Source organism: Hypomesus transpacificus, chromosome 11 (genome assembly GCF_021917145.1).
Source record: "Hypomesus transpacificus isolate Combined female chromosome 11, fHypTra1, whole genome shotgun sequence".
Classification (NCBI taxonomy): domain Eukaryota; kingdom Metazoa; phylum Chordata; class Actinopteri; order Osmeriformes; family Osmeridae; genus Hypomesus; species Hypomesus transpacificus.
The window spans coordinates 8,885,004-8,909,237 of NC_061070.1; the positions used below are offsets into that span (position 1 = coordinate 8,885,004).

General features: G+C 44.9%; 1 protein-coding gene across 4 annotated transcripts; it reads left to right on the plus strand.

Moving 5' to 3' along the window:
• Positions 1–5,314: 5,314 nt before the first annotated feature.
• Positions 5,315–23,717, plus strand: peli1b (pellino E3 ubiquitin protein ligase 1b). 4 transcript variants are annotated; one of them, XM_047029821.1, is made up of 7 exons: positions 5,315–5,647; positions 14,376–14,685; positions 16,828–16,957; positions 17,424–17,525; positions 17,697–17,894; positions 18,111–18,299; positions 21,523–23,717. In XM_047029821.1, exons 2-7 carry the CDS (start codon positions 14,603–14,605, stop codon positions 22,099–22,101), a joined length of 1,281 nt encoding a protein of 426 aa, XP_046885777.1. In that variant the 5' UTR covers positions 5,315–5,647; positions 14,376–14,602; the 3' UTR covers positions 22,102–23,717. The 4 variants fall into 4 exon arrangements, with proteins under 4 accessions (XP_046885777.1, XP_046885778.1, XP_046885779.1 ...); XM_047029822.1 differs by having other exon boundaries at positions 14,379–14,685; XM_047029823.1 differs by lacking the exon at positions 5,315–5,647 and adding an exon at positions 5,677–6,849.
• Positions 23,718–24,234: the final 517 nt, after the last annotated feature.

The window sequence follows — 24,234 nt, forward strand, 5'->3', positions numbered from 1 at the left end:
TGTGACTGACTTGTTTACGTTGGTAAACAACTCTCAGAAGGCCTCATTAGCTTAAAGAACATGGTTATAGGGTACACAATTTGCTTTTTTTACTGAAGGAATATTACCTATTGTACCTTTAAATTATAATTTGTGTTGTGATATTTATTAACATTATGGATTTAGTTTCCTGTAGTAATGACACTGTTATGAAGACCTTATGAAGAAAATGTCAAGGAAAGTGTTACCATGATGTATTATACCAGCTGAGATGATGAATCAACTTCAAGTCTACTACCTCATTCATACTCCCATTATGGCCTCCATCTATACTAGTTTGCAATGTATGTGTTGTGATTGCATACATACTTTGACTAAGTACTCCTGTCCTTGGAAACAGTCAAACTAGAGGTGTTGGCCATGTTCTATTTCTGATCATTTGACATTGCTGCACGATGGTCTAGGTATGTGTTTGGCAACCTTGTGAATTTGAAATGAAGTCAAATTAAAGAATTATTGAAGACACAGCAGCAACATCTAGCAGTAAAATGTTATAAGTATGTTCGTAAAAATTCAGAAAAAGGCAATACATCATCATGTCTGTTTGGCATGTAAGTGTGGGAGAGTACACTTGATTTTGTTTTGGTGATTTCTGAAGTTAGAATAATCTTGAGAATGTAAAGATAACTGAATTGCTGTGGACTACATACTCAGAAGATTTTTCGATGATTAAATAAAATATAAATGACTAAAAAAGTAATCCTTTGTTTTTCACAACACGTTGCTTGTGTGTTTGTTGGTAAACAGCTCCTCACCCTCAGTCAACATCAGATCCTAAGGCACATAGGGCCTGCCTACGACTTCTCCAACCCCCTGCCTTCTCTCATCTTGTTCCCTTTCAGTGCTCTCATTGTCTTTCCATATCTCTCTGCCCTCTCATCTCACCCCCATTTAAACCACCATTATCTCTCTGAATTGCTCCTCCCAAGGTTTCTTCCATTTTTTCTCCCGGTGGGAGTTTTTCTGGGAGTTTTTCCTTGTCTTCCTTGAGGGTTTAGGTTGGTTGAGGGGCAGTTCTATGGGCGCATGTGAAGCCCTCTGTGACATGCTTGCGTGTAAAAAGGGCTATACAAATAAATTTGATTTGATTTGATTTGATTATCATTTTAAACACAGCGCCTAGAGAAGCAGCCTGCCTTTTAAACATCTGTGTTTACTTAAAGCACCAACCTAACCCAACCTTTCTCAAAGACGCCTAGACCATTTCAGCCTTGATTGAGATCAGAAACCATTAAGGTCCTCATAAAACTACTTAGCACCTGACCTCATTTTGTCTGGCTGAAGTGGACAGTCAACTTTATCCCATCTGATGTCATTGGTCCTTCTGTGGAGATGAAAGACTTTGTCCATTAACATCCTGTGATGATCACATGAAACAGGATTTCTGTATATGTACGCTAAACTCAAGTACAGTAAAGGCAATGCAGTAACCAGGTGAAGGTGTGTACATAACTCTGTTTGATAATGGCTCAGATACCCTTGACACTTTGTATGAATATACTGTATAGAATGTGGTTGTTGTTGATGGTCAATACTTGTAACTACATGAAGTACTTTACTCTGCCTGCTGATAGTCCTCTTCTTAAACCAAATGCCCAACCCTATTTTTTTCATTCCTGCGAAACTCATCAATGCTGGTCTTAATTCCTTTGAATCTTTGCAAAAGTGTTATTTTGGATTATTTGGTGTTATGTTCCATATCTTTTAGTGTATAACTTTTAAATACATTTTTGACGCATGAAAACTTGAGGTACTCTTGATGCTAGGATAACCTATAAATACCGGTAACTGCATGTCAATACGTTTGTGGAAGTCTGAGAATGTTTTTACCAGTACAGTGGTCTGTTAGTTTGTATTTTTCCCAATTATTATATGCTTCCTTACATTTGAATTAGTGTAATCTTTTTTTCAAAATTAGATTTATTTAGAATGCTGTTTGGACCTGAAAGAAATTCCTAACATAGTATGACCTTTGAGTTTAAGATGTTGCATTTGACTTTACACTTTTGTAACGTCCATTGTATTTTGAACCAGCTTTCTAGTCTTATGATAATTGGGAGTGTCAATGTGTCACATTTTGTCTACTGCATGAATGAAAAATTAATTTAAAAACTCCTGCACCCACAACTTTTCACTACAGGACATTTTTTCAAAGAAATGATGCGGCAGGCTAAAGCTGACATTGGGCGTTTTAGTTACTCTTCAGATACATGCAAAGAAACTGGAGAACATTTTATGATGAGAAAATACAGGAATTTATTCATATTCATTCATGCATATAGCATGGTGTACTGTGTTCTTCTGTCAGACCGGTACAATCCCTTGCGCACATATGGATGATGAAGGAAATATCAATGTACCCCTTCCACCCCCACCTACACACATACTCACATTTTTGTTTGTAACTTGCGACCGTGCTCTGAGCTATTTTGTGAGACTGTATGTTTAACACTTAGCAAACATATCTGTGGACATGGTTACTGTCACCATAGTAGCCTGAATACAGCAGTTGGGCCAGCCCTCTAAACACAGGGCAGTTGAGCAATTGAATATTTGGATAAGCAGGAGCACAGCATGTTTTTATCATCACATAATACAGTGATACAGTTGTTGTTATGTGTTTTTGTTCCAGCACCACAACAACAAAAATAAACTATCCTGATGTTCTCCCTTAGCAAAACCAGTCTTGCCTGAGAGTAATTAACCCAGACTTCACTTGTAGAACAAATGAATTCCATTGGTAGCATGTAAAATTATGCTGCAAAACATTGGATCCATTTACACACAAACATAATGTCTGTATTTCAGACGGGTATTTCCTGAATCACAAAATGTGGTGAAGTCAGTCACTGTCCAACATCCATCATAGGTGAAGCACTGGAATGCGACTGCAAGTGGAGTCAAAGGAAGGTGTGTCTGTTTCTGATTCAGTCCAGAGATACTTTGGAAATGTGGCAGAGAGGTGTTAGTGTTATATCTATGGCAACACAAACATCAGATAGTGCCAGATTCAAATAGCCATTAGGAGATATGAAAGTGTGTGTGTGCCAATATGTACAGTAGTATACATTTGAGTGTATGTAATGTAGCCCTGATAAATGTTATTTACACAACTACAGAAGAAAAAGTCTGTAATGGTCTATAAAATATGGCTTATTAGTGTGTCCGCATGTAGGCTAGGTGTTTCTTCGTGTCCATACATTTGTGGTTGATTTCCTCCTGGTAAAAAAGGATGTTTTTTTATTAAAAGGGTGATTGACTGTATTTTGGGGGGTATTTCACACTGTTCCTTAAGGTCTCCGAATAGGGTATGCAACATTGGTTGGGCTGAAAATTGCCCGGGTGCTGTTCTATGCCCCCATATACATCCAGTGAAATTTTCCCGGGAAAAAAACGCTAGGTTTTCTCTTCTATGGTATGCTCAGAGCCTGTTTAATGAGAGCCTTGCCACTCCCTATTAAGCCCCATTGTACCGAATTTTGTTGCCGTTCCACCGCTAGTAATCACGGTCGAGTGCAAAATGAATGGGAGTCCATGGAGCTAAACGGCTAAATTTGTCTCTTTCGTCTGATTGTCGTTGAGAAATCTCAGATTTGATTGTAGTTTTTGCATGTTCAACATGGATTACAAGTCAAACGTTGAATGAATTTATGTCCTTTCGATGTCTTACAGGGTTGCCCATAACACGCTAGCATTCTGCTTACGAATGCTGATTGGTTAGTGAAGGACTGACTAGGACCAGAGATCCTGTTTGATAGCATTCGAAGCAGAACCAGAATGTTGAACCAGCGAGCCAAAACTCATTCTAGCATGTGTACAGACAGGGAGTGCCTAACCTGTCGGCTGTGTTGTCGGTGCCTTGAGAGAAAAGCGGATGTAACCAAGAGCTTGCTGTCAAGCAATAGCTCTGATCGTAGGATGTGTATGACATTTCAAAGGCTTTTTAGAACAGAAAGGCGACTTAAATAAAATCTAACATCCAGCGGTGTGTATTTTTTTTGCCCCCCCCTTTCGAATTCAGAATTCAAATGACTAGACAAAATATTATATCCTGAGAAAAGTAGATTTTGAGGGGTATAGCTCCATAGACCTCCATTCATTCTGCACTCGACCGTTAGCGCCCTCATATGGAACTTGAGTGGAACTGCAACCAGTTCAGAACTCGGAAGTTTCTCGAGAGTTGCAGTTCTCCCCATAGATATATATAAACAGATTGACTAGATATCATTTGAAATTATTACGTCAGTTGTTTCCACTTCTGTTGTCGAAGCAAACAGGATTGACTTAGAGCTAAGTGTGTAACGTTAGCACAACAGTTTAGCAAACAAACTATCGTGATTCAAGCTCTAGTCAGCTATCTTGCTGAATAATAGATCTGGACAAAAATGCATCTTGAATTGTAGATTTACATGACAACACGGGTTACGACCGTGGTCCATTTTCAATATTGGAAAAACGTTCTTCATTGATTCCCGTGGAAGTAAGCTACACAGAGCAGCACGCAGATAACCCAGTGTCTGAGATCTACTTGACCTCCATTTATGTTCCTGGACCAGAACACCGGTGGGCTGGTCTGTAGGTAGCCTACATGTTGGGGCTTGCTTGACAGAGCCAAAAAAGGTGGAGCCCCGTTTGGACGTCACAGCGGGGGATTAAAAAAAAAACAATCATTTCACAGCAGCAGTTACAAATTGTGAGATTTGCATAGTAAAGAGGCGTCAATGGACTTTGAGGTTCACGGTATGTCTATTTTACACATCAAACTGTCAAGGTAATGCCAAGGTAAAATCGGTTTTACAATCAATCACCCCTTTTAACCGCATTTTAGGATTAAATAATTAGGCTACGGCCCTCCTGGAATTTTCCATTCACTTGAATTGTGTAAGGAGGTCTATTTATGTATCTATTAAAAGTCACACACACACGTGCACTAGTAGCCTACATTTATACTTCTTCTACACACACACACACAGACACACACACACTCAGGAATTAGGAATAAATAACTGAATTAGAGAGAGAGAGAGAGAGAGAGAGAGAGAGAGAGAGAGAGAGAGAGAGAGAGAGAGAGAAAGAAAGAAAGAAAGAAAGAAAGAAAGAAAGAGAGAGATTTTACTGCAGTCCAAATAATTGCATAAATAATTCATAATTTCAGTGGTTGTCAGACTACGACATGGTCGTTTGTTATCAGACTACGATATCCACAATCCCTTTCGAATCACACGCGACAGGTTTCTTTTTTTTTTGCAGCTAGCGTACGCTACTACAGCCCAGAAGGACGTCCCATTTCTGTTTATAATATAGAGATGCCTTCAACAAAAGGTTCAGCATTCTCAATGTAGAGCGTTGGTCTTTATACAGCAGCGTTTATGTGTTAAATGCAACAATAGACAAAAAGCAAAAACAAACGTGACGTGTGCTTACATATTGTGTCTCCTTTTGTTTTAAACGTTGACATATTGCCTTTGTTTGCAAGCTAGCGTCAGCTAGCCACACCAAGTTGGGAATCAAGCAAGCAAGCAGCTGGTTGTGGATTGTTGTCACTCGCTCACAGCGGTGTAGCTCGTGGTTACAGAGAAGAAAGGGAGGACTTCATCATCGATTCGATGTAAGTAGCATAGTCATAAACCAACCAGTTAGTTATCAATTGCTAAAGTTAACATATCTTACAGGTTATTTTACTGGCTATGGTAGTGTTATTGACCTGGGCTGACACACCGCAATTAGTACTGACCAGGCTCTGGTACTGGCTAGCTATTAATTGCCTTCTGGCCAGTGAAACTGAATTTCCTTTGTGAAGCTTCAGCTTGCCTGGAAATTATACTGAAGCAGCTGTGTACCTTTCTTGTGTAGATTTTTTGTCATCCGCCGGTTAAAGCTGACAGCTAACCATTAGTCAGTCAGCTTTAGGATAGTTTATCCTCATTTGTTGACTAAGTATTTTTCATTCTTGCACACATACATTGAGTCATCTAGCACCAATGTGCCTCATTGAAATCTGTCAGTAAATCATCACAAATAAATTGTTCAGATCAGTTTACACGTGCATCCGTTTTAACCCACCCAGACTTGATGTCAGAGGAGAGGGGTGTGGGTATCCAAATGGAACATTACCTGATAAGGAATCAAGCAAATGCATCAACTCTCCATTACGACCAAGCTTGATTGCCCGCAAATCCCCCCCCCCCTTTTTCCTTTACCAAGTTATATTTCCAGCCCCGTCTGTACAAGACTTGTTGTAAAAATGTGAAGATAGATCTGTCATGCAGGCTTGGCTAATGATCACACTGTAACGTCCTCAATAGATTTGAAAGGCCTTGTTGCAACTATGAATTGTTTAAGTTAGCCACATTTCCTCCATGGCTTTGTATTTGTCTCCACTCACAGCAGTTACTGATACTACTGTCACCTCATGGAGGTCATTAGTTGAGTTAGGATTCATTGATTGTGATTAAGCAATGGTTTGACCGCCTTGAATCTTTCAAGACAAGCAAAGTAGTGAGAAGGGAACACTAAGAATGAATAGCAGAATTGGACATTTAGTAGTTTGAAGTTTAAGAGGATTCAGTTATCACTTTGGATATATTGTGTGTGTGTGTGTGTGTGTGTGTGTGTGAGAGAGTGATTTCTCCAGTGTGTTGTCTCCATTTCAGTTGGGAAACCTGAGCTTAAATCCCAGGGCTGGCCGTATCAGGCAGGAGCGGAGATATCTAATGTCTTAATGGAGAGGCAGAACATGGAGGCTTAATTGTAGTAACCCTGGAGCGATCCCTGTTGCTGCATGAGGAAATGTCAACAATCAACTTCACTGTAAGACAACCTAAGCATGAGCTACTGTAGACTGACTCTGTGAGTGTGAACATAAGCCCTGCAGTCTGAAAGGAGAACACATCCTGACAAACTTGAGACGTGAGGATGTTTTTTCCGTAAAGTCCTGAACTGGGAACAGTTTGCATGTGTGCTTTGGGTGTGAAGCAAGTAGCTGCTGAGCAGCTTTGCGCTGTAGTGTTGGAAGCTTGGCCCACTCCAGCAAGGCTTACTAGGTCTGAGTTTGGAGGGGGAGATTAGGTTTGTCATGGAAAGTGGGTCAGACAGTGGGCACGTTTTTACTGCCTATTTCTGTTGGGTTGGAACCGGGGGGGGAAAGCCATAAAAGCACCAGCCATTTTCCACAGTGTTCAGGTGGACAGGAGTGATTCAGCGGACTCTCTTACAACCACTGTCCCTCTCCTCTTTTAGAGACTTCAGTATATCTCCCACTTTTCCTATCTCTCTCTCTCTCTTCCCCCCCCCCCCCCCCATCATCTTCTGTGTTACTATGCTCATTGCTCACACACTAAGCCATGTCATGTGACCAGTCTTCCTGCCAGCAGTGAGCCTGTTTAGAAACCATCACCTTGGATTGTTGCCCCTCGCACGACTATACAATGTAAACCCCACTGATACGAAACTACGTCTTGTGAAGCACGTTTTTCAGTAGCAGTGACAACCCTACACCACGTAGATAGCTACATGGAATGGGAGGCCAGTACACTCTACCTAGCTTGGTATGGTTTTAGATGTGCAGTCGATTTAAATGCTTTATCCTCTGAAACGGCTGTAGGATTAGTACTGTAGGCCTTCTTGTTGCCTACCAGTATATTATATTTATTATAGCTAAAGTGATAGCTAACTTTTTAGGTCTGGAATTTATAGATGTAGGCCTAGCTTATATCCCAAAGTAAAACTTGGTGTTACTATAAGGCAATACAAAATGGCCGGAAGGCAGTACTGATAAATACTTTGGTGCATTGTGTGTGTGTGTGTGTTAAAATCTCTTTTCTGTGTTGTTGTTGTCTAGCACCAGATAACCCCTATTCATCTGGTTCACACACTTGCAACACAAACAAACAATCAAACAAACACTCATGTCAGATTCGCCATCATCAGGTTGGTCATCTGTGACCTTTCCCAATCTGATTTGCTTCCTGCACAAGTGAGCCCCCTCCTACACAAACATACACTGTACACAATAAAAGTCACTAAGACACATGTTTTGATATAGCCTGCCTACTAACTACCCCTCACATACAGCTTATTCATTCCCGCAAGCCTCCCTCACTGTTAATCACTTTCCTCACTTTATCTGCGCATGCTTGTTGCTCTGTGTTACTTATCCAACCAAAGGACTCACTGTGTTTCTCAGAAACCAAAAGCTAAAGCACCCGTTTTTCCTGTCAAAACCCCCCAAACTCACATGCACACACGGCGTTCCTCATACTTTTGCACGTTTGCATGTTCCCATTCACGGATACCGTTTCCTCGGCTGTTGGTTAGCCAAGTGGTTAATTGGTTTCTGGTCACATGGTTGTTGTATGTTCTCGGCAGGCAGGAAGTGGTACTCGAGACGTGTGTGTGTGTGTGTGTGCGCGCACAAGTGTGTTTGCTGTGCATGGACTGACGAGGCTGTTTGTTGTCTCAGTGTACTGGTTTGAGTCCATCCCACTGAATCATTAATGAGGCTGAAACTTGAACGCCAACCCTTCCTTACTCTGCTTCCCTCCATCTGTTACCGGTCCTCCCAGTACTGTTTACTAGAAACCAGTTGCAGTGCGTTTACTGGAAATATTTGATGCCTCACATGCAGAAATACTTGTTTTGTTCTTTTCATTCAATGGTTATTATTTGGGCTGTCAGTACATCTTTCGCCGCAGTTCTCAGACACACATACACACGGGCAGTCATAAGCACTTCAACACACAATGGCAATAAATTGGTTGTAGCATGTTTGCTGTAACTACTGACTTTCTGAGGGTTGGGTCTTGGTAGACTCCCTTCCTTCTGAGTTAGTTTGATGCCATACAACATTCCCTAGTGAAGCTAATTTGTGGTTGATGTGGAAGATGTGGAGGGGTGAGCTCCCACCTAGCCTCACACATGTAAGCAGGCCCACATGCAGTGTCCCTCTCACAGGTCAGCTTCACCCTTTCCATCTTCTCTCTCGCTCTTTGTCTTTCTATCCCCTTTTTACACCAAAGCTACACACAACACGTAACCATAGGTTTTTAAGGTTAAACGTCTGATACAAGCCTGAAAACAAATTGTGCCAATATCTTGTTGGTCAGGTGCTTAGTTATGCCTGAGAAGCTAGTTAATATTGGGCACCAACTATGACAGTCCCTGTCTCTGCTGCAGAGCGAGCTTTGTGCCCTTTGGAATGGTATATGTTTTGTTTTTGATGAGCTAACCTAATACTGCCTGGCACAGAGGGCAGCAGTTTGCTCAAAGTAGAGCAGAAGGTGTCTTTCCAACTCAACCCCCCCCCCCCCCCCAACTCAGCAAATGGTTTTGAGGTGGCCCTTCTAACTGATTATCCCAGTTCAATAGTCAAATTTGTTAGGAGAAACAAGCTGAAGTTGTCCATACCTACAACAATCGTCAGCCATCGGTATGCCCTTGATGTTAAGTAATTTCGTCAAGTATTCCATAGTAGGTTGTATAAGGTAAGAAGCAATTAAGTGTGTGACCAGGGTAACGGCCGCTTAAAAAATGTATGACGAACATCAGACAAGACCCAGGTATTGTACTTCAACTGAGCACATCTACTCTCAAGGCACACAGCCCACCCCACACTCAGACTCCTACCCATTCACCCAGGCGTACAGACACAGTTCTTAGCCTCTCACAGACATGCTGTGTTTACCACATGCGCACAGCCAGCAAACGCTCATCCTGTCTGGAAAAACAATTTCCCTTCCCGTTTCCCAAATGACCAAGATATGACCTCCCTGCTCACTCTACTTCTTTGTGTGGGCTGCTTACTGCACATCCCTGTTCATCTCCGTTCATCTGTTAAACCTGCTACACAGGAGTAGAGGTAGAAAGGGGGAAAGAGAGTCTGTATCATATATTTAGTGTCAGCCTCCATTCTTAGGATCCTCTCTCTCTCAGATTGAATTTGTCATCATCAGGCATCTAATCTCCAAAGATCACCAATTCCCCTCCTCTGATCCCTGCATGCAACTCAACAACTGGACCTCAGGGAGTTGGTAACAACCCCGCGTGCGCATGTGTACGTGGTATAGGCACTCAGCTTTTTTCAGCACGCTAACAATGTTGTTTTTAAACGAGTGATGCTGATAGGCATGAGGTTTTTGGTTAGAAATTTGCCTCCAAATCAACCTTACCATAGAAGACTTTACATGATGCCCTGCAAAATGTTGCTATTTAAAGGTTATTTTAGGGAATTTGACCAAGCCTTCAGTTTCCATCGTTTCCCTTTCTCTCTGGCTGAAGAACAGTTGAACTGTGGTCTCCGTATTAGCTGCCTGACTGACTTGCTGACTGGCTGAAAGGGTGTCTGAGTGGCTGACTGTCCCATGAAGTAGGCCCACTGAACTCCCTTTCTGGTCCCTTTCTGGTCTGGTCTTCCCCCCCCCCCCCCCCCCCCCCCCCCCCCCCCCCCCGTGTTCATTATTGAGACCTTCATTACTGGCCACATGCCTCCATGAAGATGTCTGTGTTCAGATTTGGGGCAAATTCCTGGAATGGAATTGATTAACATGAGCTTTCAGTGGTTATTTTGTAAGAAGTCTTGATGCGTAGTATAGATTAAGAGGTTTCAGATGTGTAGGATATGACATAATGTTGTGACTTTTTGTGGCTTCAGCTTTTTTCTTGAGTCATGGGATTGCTAACTCGAGAGGAACAAGCTTAAATCCACCAATGTTGTTCCACCTTACAAAGAAAACACAGCTCTTAAAACTCATTTTGAGATTCAGTTGATCTTGTTCAGTGATATTGGGTGCCCTCTAGATTGTGGCAGCTAGCACAAAACATGGGCACAATGTAGTTTAGTTTCAATGATAGAGTAGCATTCTCTCATAGTAGGCCTATATATTTGACTTGACATTACATTTACATTTAGTAATTTAGCAGACACTCTTATCCAGAGAGACTTACACTAAGTACAGGGACGTTCCCCCCGAGGCAAGTAGGGTGAAGTGCCTTGCCCAAGAACACAACGTCATTTGGCACGGCCAGGAATCTAACCGGCAGCCTTTGGATTAATAGCTCGATTCCCTAACTGCTTAGCCATCTGACCCGGATGTTGTGAAGGCAGTTTTGCATGTCCTCCACCCGTTTTACCAGGGTCATGGATAGAGAGAGGGATTGGATAAGCAGATGGCTTCAATGTGGTTTTGTAATAACAGCTGTTTTTTTTTACCAATTTGACCACCAATCTGACCACATTGTTTTAGTTCTGTGAGAAACGCGTGGGGATTTTTTTTACATTCTGCTTACTCACAAGTAAAGAAAGGGTTGGGCATCTTGAAACTAGCCTACGCTACGTCATGACGGAATCAGCGACATTTAAGAAGCCTGGTGAGAGATGGATTGATAGAGGACGTCTAGCATTCATGAGGAACTCTGATGAAACAGTTATACTTGTTACACGTATTATTACACTTATTCATATTTTATTATACATTTTTCACTTAGCCGTATGTGATGTATTTTGCACCTATGCTCTTGCTTGTTTTTGTCCTGACATTATATGTTTGTTGTTATGTACCATCAGACTGGTACTTTATATCTGTGATATCAACCTGTTTCTGATTCTGTAGAGTAAATACAAATGCTTCCCTCCAAATGTCAACCTTCTAAAATGTCATCACAGTTGTCATACTCTAGCCCCGATATCATTGATATGAAACAGTCCAACTGGTTTAGGCAAGTTTTTTGTGTCAAATCCCACCCCAAAAAAACATTATAATTGTAGACTGGCCTAACCTATGTCTAGTGTGAAATGAAAACATGAAAACATCCTGTAAACTCCCAAACTAAATGTCCTTGTATTCTCACCTGTTTGTTCATTCCCCTCCCCCCCCTTTTTTTGTCCTTAATCCAATGACAAAAAAAATTATAAAAAATGTTGTGCCTCATCCTTCTTTCTTTTACCAGTTCCCCATTATTTATTGATCTATGCCCCACTTTACCATGGGGAGCTATCAGTGTCTGAGTGTGCATCCCCAGTCCACTGTAGTCAGGCACCCAGAGAGAAGAGGTCACCTCTCAGTAAAGGCTCCTCTATCAGCACAGGTTTCTCTTTTCAGCCGTGTCAAGTCTTTCGACTCCGACCTCTTTTTCAGGCTTCCTTATGGTATCCTCATTCAGTTAGAAAAGAGAGACAATTACTCATGAAAGGAATTTCCTGTAATTCTTTAGGAGGTAGGCTAACCGAAAAACTGGATGATCTGAATTGGTATGGTTGAAATAGCTCAACGTATTACTTTGACAGAATCAACTTACTCATCTCTGTTAAACCTCAATCTTGTTCAACCTCTCTTTGGTTCTCCTGTTTTTGGATTCCTGCTTTACCTGATAACTAAGATGGCAATTTGAGTCTGCTGTCAGATTAATCATTGCAGACGTAAAAATAAAAATCCATCTACACTTTGAGCCAATGGCTCCAGCTTTAATTCAGCATAATACCACCAAGATTACTAAGCTTGTTGCTCAGAAAGGTCTGCCCTTGGCTGTTTTGTCGGTATGAAAATTGCACTTGAAAGGTCTTTCCATGGCTGCTTTGGATTCCAGTGACGGCAGATACGATGTGCACAGTTTCGGACAATCCATTGAGGTATGTTCTTCGGGATCAGAATGATGTTCGTCTTGGATGGTTCTGTAGAAGTGGTTACACATTAAGTACACCAGGCAAAGACTAATGTACCATTAACACCATTACGTGTCGGCCTTGTATCTTGCAGGATTAGGGATCAGCTCTAGCCAAATGATTCTTGGCCCACCTACATGACATCTCCAATCCTCCCCTTCCTCTGAAACATCTACTTGTGGAAGATTCAGCTGTGAAGTGGGCATGTAAAAAGGTTCTGTGGTGTGTGTTCTGTTGGCACCAGTAGAAGTGGCAGGTGTTGTGCTGCATTGCAGTAAAGTTTTATGACTGGTCTTGTATGTGTGAAGTTCCGGTACTCGTTATCAGGACTGTGTCCAATATAGCCGTGCGATCATGTGTATGTGTGTGTTGCCGTTTCACCCGGTCAAACCTCTGAGCAACGGGCAGGGTACAGTGTACTGTGTTTGTGCTTGAGTGTGTATCGGTAGCCAAGCAGCAGTTGGCAGACAGCCACAACAGCTCTGACAAACCCGGTCCACTATGGGAGCACGGCGTTGCATGCTCGTGCACTCAAACACACACACAATTCTACTTTATTTGACGTTTGAGATGCTTTTGGTGTGCGTACATGAGTGGGCGGTTGTGTGTGCATGCTTGTACATGTTTGTGAACAGGGCTCGGATCCCGGGACCCACATTTTGAAACCCATCAGTATGGGAGCAGGTGCAAACGTACAGTGGAGATCTCAGACCCAGTTCTCTGCAGTGTAATAGGACAGACTTCCCAACACAGATGTTTGGGACTCATCCACACCACATGCGCTGTTCCTGTTTATGCACAGTTGAGACAGCCACAGAGGAACAAATGATATCAGAGACTTAATATGGCTATCGACACACATTCCAGCGTATGGTACGTCTGTTAGAGTAAAGCTAGCTTAATAGTAGCTTCAAACCGGACGATGTTTACATTGGCCTAACTGCTTTTAATCTCTTCAGTTTGTGACTTTGCACTGCACCTGTACACCGTGTACAGGGGCAGGCTTGTACTTCCTGTTTGACATGACTCCCGAGTCGTGATTTCCTGCATGGCACTGTGCCCCCTGTCTTGGAGGTGTTATTATAGGTGTTAGGTCAACCAGGGTGATTTCGCATTGTGTGTTCCAGGGGCTGAAACATCCACCAATAGCAGGCAGTTTCCTGGATGTTTCCTTCATTGTGAAGTGTGTGTGTGTGTATGTGTTTGTGTGTATTTTAGAACACACAATTGAGCTTATTGAACACCCATTTCATCCTTTCTTCGTGTGCCATGTTATGCATCAGGATCAACTGCCTGTCTGGGATCCTGGAAAGGAGAGGGAGATCTCAGCTCTCTGTCATCCTCAGTTTCTCACTCTCATTCTTGTCTCCCTCCCTCTCTGACTTTCAGAAAGGACTGCACAAAGGCGTGTGTGTGAGTCAACTTGTGACCTAGGTGTTGGCTGTACCTTGGAATTGGGCCATCTGGTTGCACTTTGTTTGTGTAGCATGTTGCTAAGGCAGCTAGCAGAGTTCAACTCCAGACTCCCGTCTAGGTTAGATGAGTAGGCTGTCATTTTGGGATCCAGTTGTCACCTAGATGTAGTCTGATGCATCACTCGCAATGACCTTATGTAGCTTCTTTCACTTTCGAAATGCCTAATGTACATCTCTGTTCCTCTCGCTCTCCCTGTCATTCTCAGTAGGACCGGTCCAGGGCAGCTGGTGACGCGGACAGGACGGATGAGCGATGAGGAGGCGGAGCTGAGGTTCAGTTGACCCTCCCCTTCTTCCTCCTCCCCCCCCCCCCCCCCCCCCTCCTCCAAGTAACTTCACCTGGGGAAATACCTCTTCCTCACCTGTCCTCCCTCCCCCACCCCTCCTCCCAATCCCTAACCCTCGCCCGCCTCACCCCCGCCAGCCGTGCCCAATGTTCTCTCCAGAGCAGGAAAACATCTCCACCACCGCCTCCACCAAAGTGCCAGTCAAGTACGGGGAGCTCATCGTGCTGGGGTAAGGATCTAGACACACACTTGTAGAGTGAGAGTGTGTCCGGCATGTTCCAGAGCTGGGATGGTTTGTCCATCAGGAGGGGGGCTCAGTTCAGGCTGTTCTCGCCCACTCCACTGGTTAATATTTGAGGAACTTTGTGTCAGTCATAGAATTGTGTTTCCGGATTCTGCCACCACATTTGTGACCAGTATGTCTCTTGGTGCATCTCTCCTGTCTCTCTGTTCTCGGATGGAATGAGAAGGATTTGTTTTGCTTAAGGACTCCTGCTCCCGAGCAAAAACCCCCTGTGTCTCAGCCCGCACTCTGCATGAGCTGACAAGCCTCAGACACGCGCTCTCGTTCTCACACAATTGTTGTTTTCCACCGCAAAGTAGTTTTTTTTCCCTCCCGTTTGTTAGTTTTTATCACACACCCCAAACATGTTCTCCCAACTCCCAACCCAGCAGCTGTGAAAGACTTCCTTCATATGCTTCTCACTCTCTGTCCCAGATATTCCCTAGAGGGCCACCATACCCCTTCCACTCTCATTTCCAGCCTTGGTCATGGAAAAATGCCGTAGGAATGACGTAGAAAAGAGTCCAGGAACCCACCCGCCACCACTACGTTGGTTTTGCCCCCCAGTCTGCCGCTGACTCACGGTTGTTCTGTGTCCTGTCTGAGTGCAGTCTGGGAGATGACACAGGACACTTTTTGGATTCTCGAAAACAAAAACACAGCGAATGGCATCAGCACTGCCGCATTTGACAAGGACACCCCTCTAGTTTCCCCATCTGTGTTCTTCACTGTTGCGTTTTCGGAGTCATTGGGATGACCCGACCTTGAAATATGGTTGAAAACAAAGACACTGTAGTTTGTGAGAGAGACATGCACAAAGTTGTGTGTACTGTTTAAGCTCAACACATACATTTTGACCTCAGAGCTAACTGTCATTTTGGTACTCGTATGTTTATAGCATAGCGATGCTAATGGGCTAATCCAGGGGAATGCTGGAGTCTCTGGAGACCGCCTGTTTACAGACTCCAGGACAGCACCAAGGCAGTCTACGGCAATTCCTGGCATGCCTGCTTCACTGTGACGTCAATGGACACATACTTCCAACCAGCTGGGTTCTGAATCCATCAGACCCTATAGGGATGAGTACTGAACAGTGAACCAGTTACACTACTGCAAGCTGAGTGGCAGTGTCCCCCATAAACTGTTCTATGGTTACCTTCTCACCATAGCAACCCCACTCAACTTAACTATGGTTACCTCCTCACCATAGCAACTCCACTAAACTTTACTATGGTTACCTCCTCACCATAGTAACCCCACTAAACTTTACTATGGTTATGATCTCACCATAGTAACCCCACTAAACTTTACTCTGATTACCCTCCCACAATGGCAACCTATCTCACCATCATACCGGAATATCTGAGTATTATAACAGCACCATATCGCCACTACACACCTCATTTTTAAATGTACTAAATTAATCTAAGGCAACAAGTCGACGGGATACACTCTAATTTGATTTCATTAAGGGTACAGTCCCTGTGTGCATGTGTGTATGCTTGTGCAGGTGTCTTTTTATATGTAACTAATATGTGCCACAATGGAACAGCAGGTACTTACTGTTAAGTAGTTGTGTGTGAACTCGCATGCCTCACCTGTACCTAAACTTACCTGAAAGGGTGTTTGGACCTTGGTGGGTGCCAGTGTAAGAACCAAAAATGGCAGCTCTAATCTTTTCAGTGGGAGGTTGGACTCTTTTTGTGTGTTTACATAGACACACAAACATACATGCCTGTAGATGAACTCAAAAAGCCCCCGTTGTGCTGTACGTAGAGAAGGCCTGTGTTTATCCTCTCATCCCTCCACACGAAGAAGAACTAGATTAGGTTAGGTTTGTTTATACAGATTTATGTCTTATGTTTAGGGGACTCTGTTATTTATGGATGGTGTATGTTTGTGTTTGTGCTTTGCTTTCAGCCAATAAAAACCCATTGTTTTTCACCGTGTTCTCTCTCTCTCTCTCTCTCTCTCTCTCTCTCTCTCTCTCTCTCTCTCTCTCTTCTCTCTCTCTCTCTCTCTCTCTCTCTCTCTCTCTCTCTCTCTCTCTCTCTCTCTGTGTGTCTCTCTCTCTCTTTCTGTGTTTAGGTACAATGGCTCTCTGCCCAACGGGGACCGGGGCAGACGTAAAAGCCGCTTTAGCCTGTGTAAGCGGCCCAAGGCGAATGGGGTCAAGCCCAGCACGGTGCACAGCGGCTGCACGCCACAGGCAGCTAAGGTAACACACAAACACAGCAGGGACACACTCCCACAGCAGCCCATTGTTGGAGCTTGTTTTGGGACTTGCTTCCTTTGTTGTAAGGAAGTTATGTATATGGGAAGGCACAAGGCTCCCGAGACACACACACACACAGCCTAAAATAGGTGAGCTATCTCGCTCAACACTTCAACGGTCTTAAATATCTAAACCAAGCTTTTATAGTCGATTACTGCGGGAACACACTGGTTTATAGAAGAATCAAGTGCAAATGGTTCAATTAAAAGCAACAGAGCAAATTCCTGTTAAGTACTTTGAAGCACATGTCTGTTTCCATCCCTACGTGATATTAGAACTCTCTGTTCTCCTGGATTGCAGACTCAGTGGCAGGCTAGTGCTCTGGGTTCATCAATTTGAACTGAAGATATATACTAAGGTTCACACTAACATTCTCTCTTGTCGTCGTCGTCGTCCCCTCCCCTCTCAGGCCATCAGCAACAAGGACCAGCACAGCATCTCCTACACTCTGTCTCGAGCACAGACGGTCGTGGTGGAATACACGCACGACAGCGGTACAGACATGTTCCAGGTACGGCCTCCACCCACACCCTCCCCTGGCCCTGGAACTCTAAACTCGGGCCGAGGACAGGAGTGCTGACCCAGCCATATCGAAGCAGCAATTCCCCCTGTGCTGTACTCTGCTCCACTCTGGCACCGTGACCCCATGTCCTCCGTCTTCCCCCCCTCCCCCCCCCCCCAGATTGGCCGCTCCACAGAGGGCCCCATCGACTACGTGGTGACGGACACGGTCGCGGGCAGCCAGAGCAATGCCGACACCCAGTCCGTCCAGAGCACCATCTCCCGCTTCGCCTGCCGCATCATGTGCCAGCGCACGCCGCCCTACGCCGCCCGCATCTACGCGGCGGGCTTTGACTCTTCCAAGAACATCTTCCTGGGGGTGAGGAACTGTGTGTGTGTGTGTGTGCGTGTGTGTGTGCTTGTCTGAAACAGTAGGTAAGTGCACTGAGTGGGGGGGTAAGTGTGTGGGGGATGTGGCTAGTAGAATTTCATTTGTCATTCTCCCTCCTCATTATCTCTCTCTCTGTCTGTCTGTCTGTCTGTCTGTCTGTCTGTCTCTCTCTCTCTCTATGTCTCTCTCCCACCCCCCTCCCAGGAGAAGGCAGCTAAGTGGAAAACGACGGACGGGCAAATGGATGGCCTGACCACCAATGGCGTTTTGGTGATGCACCCTCGCCACGGCTTCACCCAGGACTCCAAGCCTGGCGTTTGGCGAGAGATCTCCGTGTGCGGCAACGTGTTCACGCTCCGAGAGACGCGCTCTGCACAGCAGCGCGGCAAAATGGTGAGCTGGAAGTGGACGCGTGGAACACACTCGGCAATACAGGATGTTACAGGAGCGCACATCCACGAAGACACACGCCCGCTGTGCTTTGACACACACACCCACACACACACACACACAGAAGGGACTGTGTTCAGCCAGCCAGCAGCCACCTGGGGTCAGAGTGATGCCATCTCCATGGTGACAGGTCCGTGTCTGGCTGTGGGTAACAGGATCTGGTAAGGGGATCCTTGCAGTGACGTAAATCTCATCCCACCAAATGAGGGAGGAATAAACAGGGAGGGAAAAGAGTGATAAGTCTGTAAAGAAGCAGGTAAACGTCCTTTTACTGGCAGAGTCGAGGCACCATGTGAATATCCCTTGTGCTGCCTTCGGGTCACAATGACGCGAAGGTTGACAACGACCCATTGTCGGTTTGCGACAACTTTACCCAGTACAAAAACCAATAAAAAGCATTTCCTTTTAACCTTTTGCGCTGTGGGGGGTCTGAGACAGCCTGACGGTCACAAGTAAATGCTTCACTTTGTTTTTGTATGAGGTAAAGTTCTCGCAATGGATACAATGACTGAAGGGTCACAATGACCCGAAGATAACGCAAGGGTTAAGCTCACAACCAGTGCAAACACGCACACAAATGAGCATCCTGTCTCGACTCGACTCGACTATTAATCAGTTAGGGCAGACATAGCCAACATAGACAAGAGAAGGTTTTTATTTGGGGGGGGTGGGGGGGGTACAGGGACCTCGAGGGGGGGAAATGGAGGGGGGGGAGGGAATAATTGAGAGGGAGAGGAAAAGAGAGAGAGGGACTAGAGAAGAGAGCATGAGTGAATCGGAGAAGACTGGCAGAAAGAGTGTGGGGGGAGGAGGTAGGAAGGAGGGGAGGAAGCCATAACATGCATGTTGAGCGTGTGAGCAATTTCAAATGGCAAAGTCCTCTTTTTTTATCTAGCATTCCAGCCTCTCCTCCAGTCTCGCCAATTAAGACTGCTCTTATCTACACTTGACCCTTTTAATATGGAAGGGGTTGACCATGCGGACGCTTATTCCACAGCTGGTTATCAGTTTAGATACCCATCAGGACTAATGAGTAACGCAAAGACAGTTATAGCAGCATGAGGGTGAGGTTTGTGGGTAAGCACACTCCCCTTTAGGCACCGTCAGCAGCAGAGGCGGCGTTAGACATCAACTCTACTGGGGCACAGGCCCCTATTCACATCCCTTTTTTGTTTCTTTCGAGCTTGCTGCGCACAATGCACTACTAGGCATAGAAACTCCCCTTGCTTAACCCACGACACAACAGTTCAGGGACGCAAGTTGGATATGAGCTTTGGCAGGGACGTCAATAGTTAATGCGAGTGCGCACATTTTTTTCTCATTCATTTGAGCACAAATCCCGTTTTTTATACTGGTGGCGGTGCTGGCGGCCGACAGCCCTGCCAGACAAGCCGAGGAAGCAGGAAGGAAGCCACCGGGCGGCGACGGGGAGGTGGAGGGCCGCGCACATTGGTAGCATGGACCAACTGAACAAGGAGAGGAACATATTGAAAGGCACGGGGGAGGCTTGTCACCGTGCCACATGAGAAAAGTCAACGGCTGATCGAACACTGAAACGTCAATGACAGCCCAGCATTGGGGAGGAGAGGGAAAGGAGAGAGCGCGTGCGTAGCGGGGAAATTGCGTGTTGAGACATAATGAGTTCGGTCTTGCCCGACTCGACTTGCGCGAACCTTTATTTGACAAGTGCAGTATCGCGGGGATAACACAACAAGGTGGTGTGTGCAGTGGCTACATTTAACCTGGTTCAGACTCGTCACTGGGATTGAAGACTGGGAGACGATTGGAAGAGGGGAAAACGGCCGTGGTCAGCAACTGTGTGCGTGCTCGTGTTTTATATGTAGCAGTGTCCTACAGCGTGCCCTTCGCGCACGAGCCATGCAGCTTAGAGGCTTTGCATGAAAAATACCCCCCCCCCCCACACACACATGCATTTAGTCACATTCTCCCCGAGGCAAGTAGGGTGAAGTGCCTTGCCCAAGGACACAACGTCATTTGGCACGGCCGGGAATCGAACCAATAACCTTCTGATTAATAACCCGACTCCCTAACCGCTCAGCCATCTGACCCCCCACAGAACACATGTTCTGTTCCTTCTCCTATTTTGAGTGGAAGCCAACGTAATTAAGGCGTCTCAGTGTACGTTGACACACACACGTTACGACTTGCCATACTTGAGAAATAGGAGGGGGAAGGGGGGGGGGGGGGGGAGTATTCCCTCCAGGAGAGAGAACTACAATATGTCTAAAGTCCAGCTGTGCTTTAATGAAAATCCCCGTGTGTGATTAATGATTTGCTTTTGTGGGAACTTGAATTAAGAGTACATTTTGTCCTTTGGTGTGCGTGGGTGTTTTGTGTTGTCTTTCTATACTTTTGCACGGGAAGATTCATGGTGTGAACGCATGTGTGCGTGTCTCTCTTTGTTAGAAGCACCAACTCCGTGTAGCAGACAGGGAACATATTGTATGATGTTGGAAGCATTTCAGTCTAAAACACAGGCTGGAACTGTTTGTCCTTAACAGCAGTGACCTCAGCTTCTTAACAATGAGTAATGCCCATGCAGGACTCCAAGTAGCCTCTCTCTCCCCTACCATGTACATTTGGTATCCACCTCTCTCCCTTCCGAGCCTCTCCTTATCAATCAATCTTTTACCTTGCTCGTTCCCCTTCTCCCTACGTCCCTCTCTTACCCCCCCCGCTCTTAACTCATTCTTTTTATCTATCTCCGTCATCAGAACTGACATCTGCCATGGCTGGAGGGAATCCAGAGTGAATAACCAGAGTTTCCTTGTGTGTCTGGCCTCCCTCTCTCTCTGATGTCATATGGTTTCCAGCCGTGTTCACAGAACATTCAGTACATCCTGCTGCCTGTCTAAGATATTTTTTATATATAAATAAATACATGTAAACTAGCCTTTGTACTAGCCTGCCACCCAGAGGGCAGCGTTGAGTAATACACATCACCAAAGCTAATACAATAATGGTTTGGCGACGTGAATAAAATCCATTGACCACCCCCCTCACTACCCAAAACTTTGGTTTATGACTCTGTACCAAGCTTTGTCTGTAACTTTATTCTGTGTTTGAAATGACAAAATATGAAATAAAACCAGAGCGGTCCATCTCCCAACCCCTCAATCCATCTGTCTCCCCTTGCTCCAAACAGGTGGAGAGCGAGAGCCAAGAACTGGTCGATGGCTCGCTTGTCGACCTGTGTGGCGCCACCCTCCTGTGGCGCACGGCGGAGGGCCTGTCGCGCACGCCCACCCTCAAGCACCTGGAGGCCCTGCGGCAGGAGATCAACGCGGCGCGGCCGCAGTGCCCCGTGGGCTTCAACACCCTCGCCTTCCCTTCCATGCGGCGCAAGGACACGCCCGACGAGAAGCAGCCCTGGGTCTACCTCCAGTGTGGCCACGTGCACGGCTACCACAACTGGGGCAACCACCGGGAGGAGAGGGAGGGCCGTGAAGGACGCCACCGGGAGTGCCCCATGTGCCGAGCCAAGGGGCCGTACGTACCGCTGTGGCTGGGCTGCGAGGCCGGCTTTTACCTGGACGCCGCCCCTCCCACCCACGCCTTCAGCCCCTGCGGTCACGTGTGCTCGGAGAAGACGGCCGGCTTCTGGAGCCAGATCCCGCTGCCTCACGGCACGCACACCTTTCACGCCGCCTGCCCCTTCTGCGCCCAGCAGCTGTCTGGTGAGCAAGGCTACGTGAGACTCATCTTCCAAGGACCCCTCGATTAACAGACTGAAGCCGGTGGCTGCGCTGGGGGGAGGGGGGGCTTGCAGCTTTCCAGATCCCTGAAATAGATTTTCGGTTGGTTTTTCTCGGTTGAATTTTTGAAGCGGTTTGGTTCCTTTGACTGTGAGATATCCGGGACTCTTCTGTCGCTTGTTTTTAAGTGACCTTTATATTTGTTTTTGGTAAGATAACAAAAGAAAATAACAACAACAACAGCAAAGATTACTATATTTTCATGTGAAATGAGACAAAAAACAAAGACACTGATTGGTGAATTATTTGTTTTGTTTGGCAAAAAACTGGAAACAGTATTTATCTACACTACTACTAAACAGTAGGGCGACATCCAGTTTTATTTACGTTAATTGTTGCAATATTCATAAGTATCTACAAGATCTAACTTAAATCAAAGAACATTTTATTTATACCCCATGAACATGAACCCACTCCAACTACATTCGTTTTATCCTTTTGTTCCTCTTAATAAATATACCCAACTTCTCTTTAACTCTGTATTTTCAACATTTTTTTTTTATCCAGTAAAATGATGTTAATCAGATATAAAGTTATATGTGTGCTATGAGGATTTAAATTCAGTTTTATTTTGGCACCCCTCTGAGGTGAACAATTTCCTGTCCTGCTGTGTACTGTCTTCTGCTTGTCATGTGCGTGTCTGTGTAATCCGTTTGAGGCTATTTATACTTTACTCACAAGATGTCACCATGACTTCTCAAAGCAATAGATTTTGAAATGTTCTTCCTCAAGTATTATGGGAAATGTAGCTTTATACTACAAGTCTTCAAAACCCTTCAGCCATCTGACACCTCACTCTCTAAAGCAAAGGTCGGGCCTAGACTATTGAAATGATTTTCAGAGCTGTTGTGTTATTGGTTAGCAACACACACACACTTTTTAAAGTGTTTTTACAACCTCTAACGTGTTCTTCTCATGAATGTCATTCTCAAATACTGTAGGTAATTACAGTACTATCTTTATATTTTGAGTGAAGGTGTGTGTGTGTGTGGAAAGGGGGTGACATGGTATGTGTACGTTGTAAATGGATATTGTAGTCCATTTTAATTGTGTGTTTTTAGGGTGTTCTCCATCGAGCTAGAATTTCAGTTCTTATTCTGAGTTGACCACTGCTCTTCAGAATATGACACAGAATCTCATCTCAGGGAGAAACCACTTCCTGGTTACCTGTGTCTCACACACACACACACACACACACACACCTATATATCTGACCTGTGTACACCCAAACACACACTGTCTTTGCAAAGAACTTCTGAGGATACCTCATAGGTTAATGACTTTTCCACTAACTGTTTCATTTAACTGTGTCTCTGAAATGCCCCACTGTCAAATGTATTGAAACAAATGTATCGAAAGCGCCGCGTTTCTCTTTGTGGGGAAAAAGTGTGCAAGTAAGGGCTCTATTCTTCTGACTGTGTACTGTTAATTTAAAGCTGTCTGCATGGTTGCTCTCTGCCAAGACGTGGTGTGTGTCTCTCGTCTCTGCTCCAATCTGCCGTCTCCTGACACTGAGGCAAGAGCTGAGGTTCCAAATTGACTGTTTTTGTACCAACTTTAAACAATAAAGTTCAAAAGAATGATACATTTGAATCTGCTGCATGGATTCACTATACTTTGAAACATTTGTATTGTGTTTACCCAGATACATTTATTTAAACCTCATGACACGCATTTCACTGTAGAAAAGAGGCAGTGAAGACCACTCACAACTTCCCCACTGAAACCACAGGACATGACTGGTTCCTGTGAGTTTACAGTACTGCGGCGCAAACACGGCTAATAAAAGATGTTTATTAAAAATGTTTAGACGCCACCCCTGTCCACAACGTAAGGACCTACCCTTGCTCACATACAGACTGCTGGGGTCATAAAGTCTTTCGTTTAACGGATCACTACCTCTGCTTCACCTTGTGACTGCAGTGTAATTGGCTTTGCCGCGGGGAGATTCTGAAAGACCTTGAGTGGTCAGGGTGGAAAGACCTTTCTGCAGCTGTAGTGCTGTGCTGTGCTGTCTACCACAACACTATTCTAGCAGCATGTACTGATGTGGAGGCAATTGCCTGTATTTCACACAATGCTCTTCCACACAATGCTCTTCC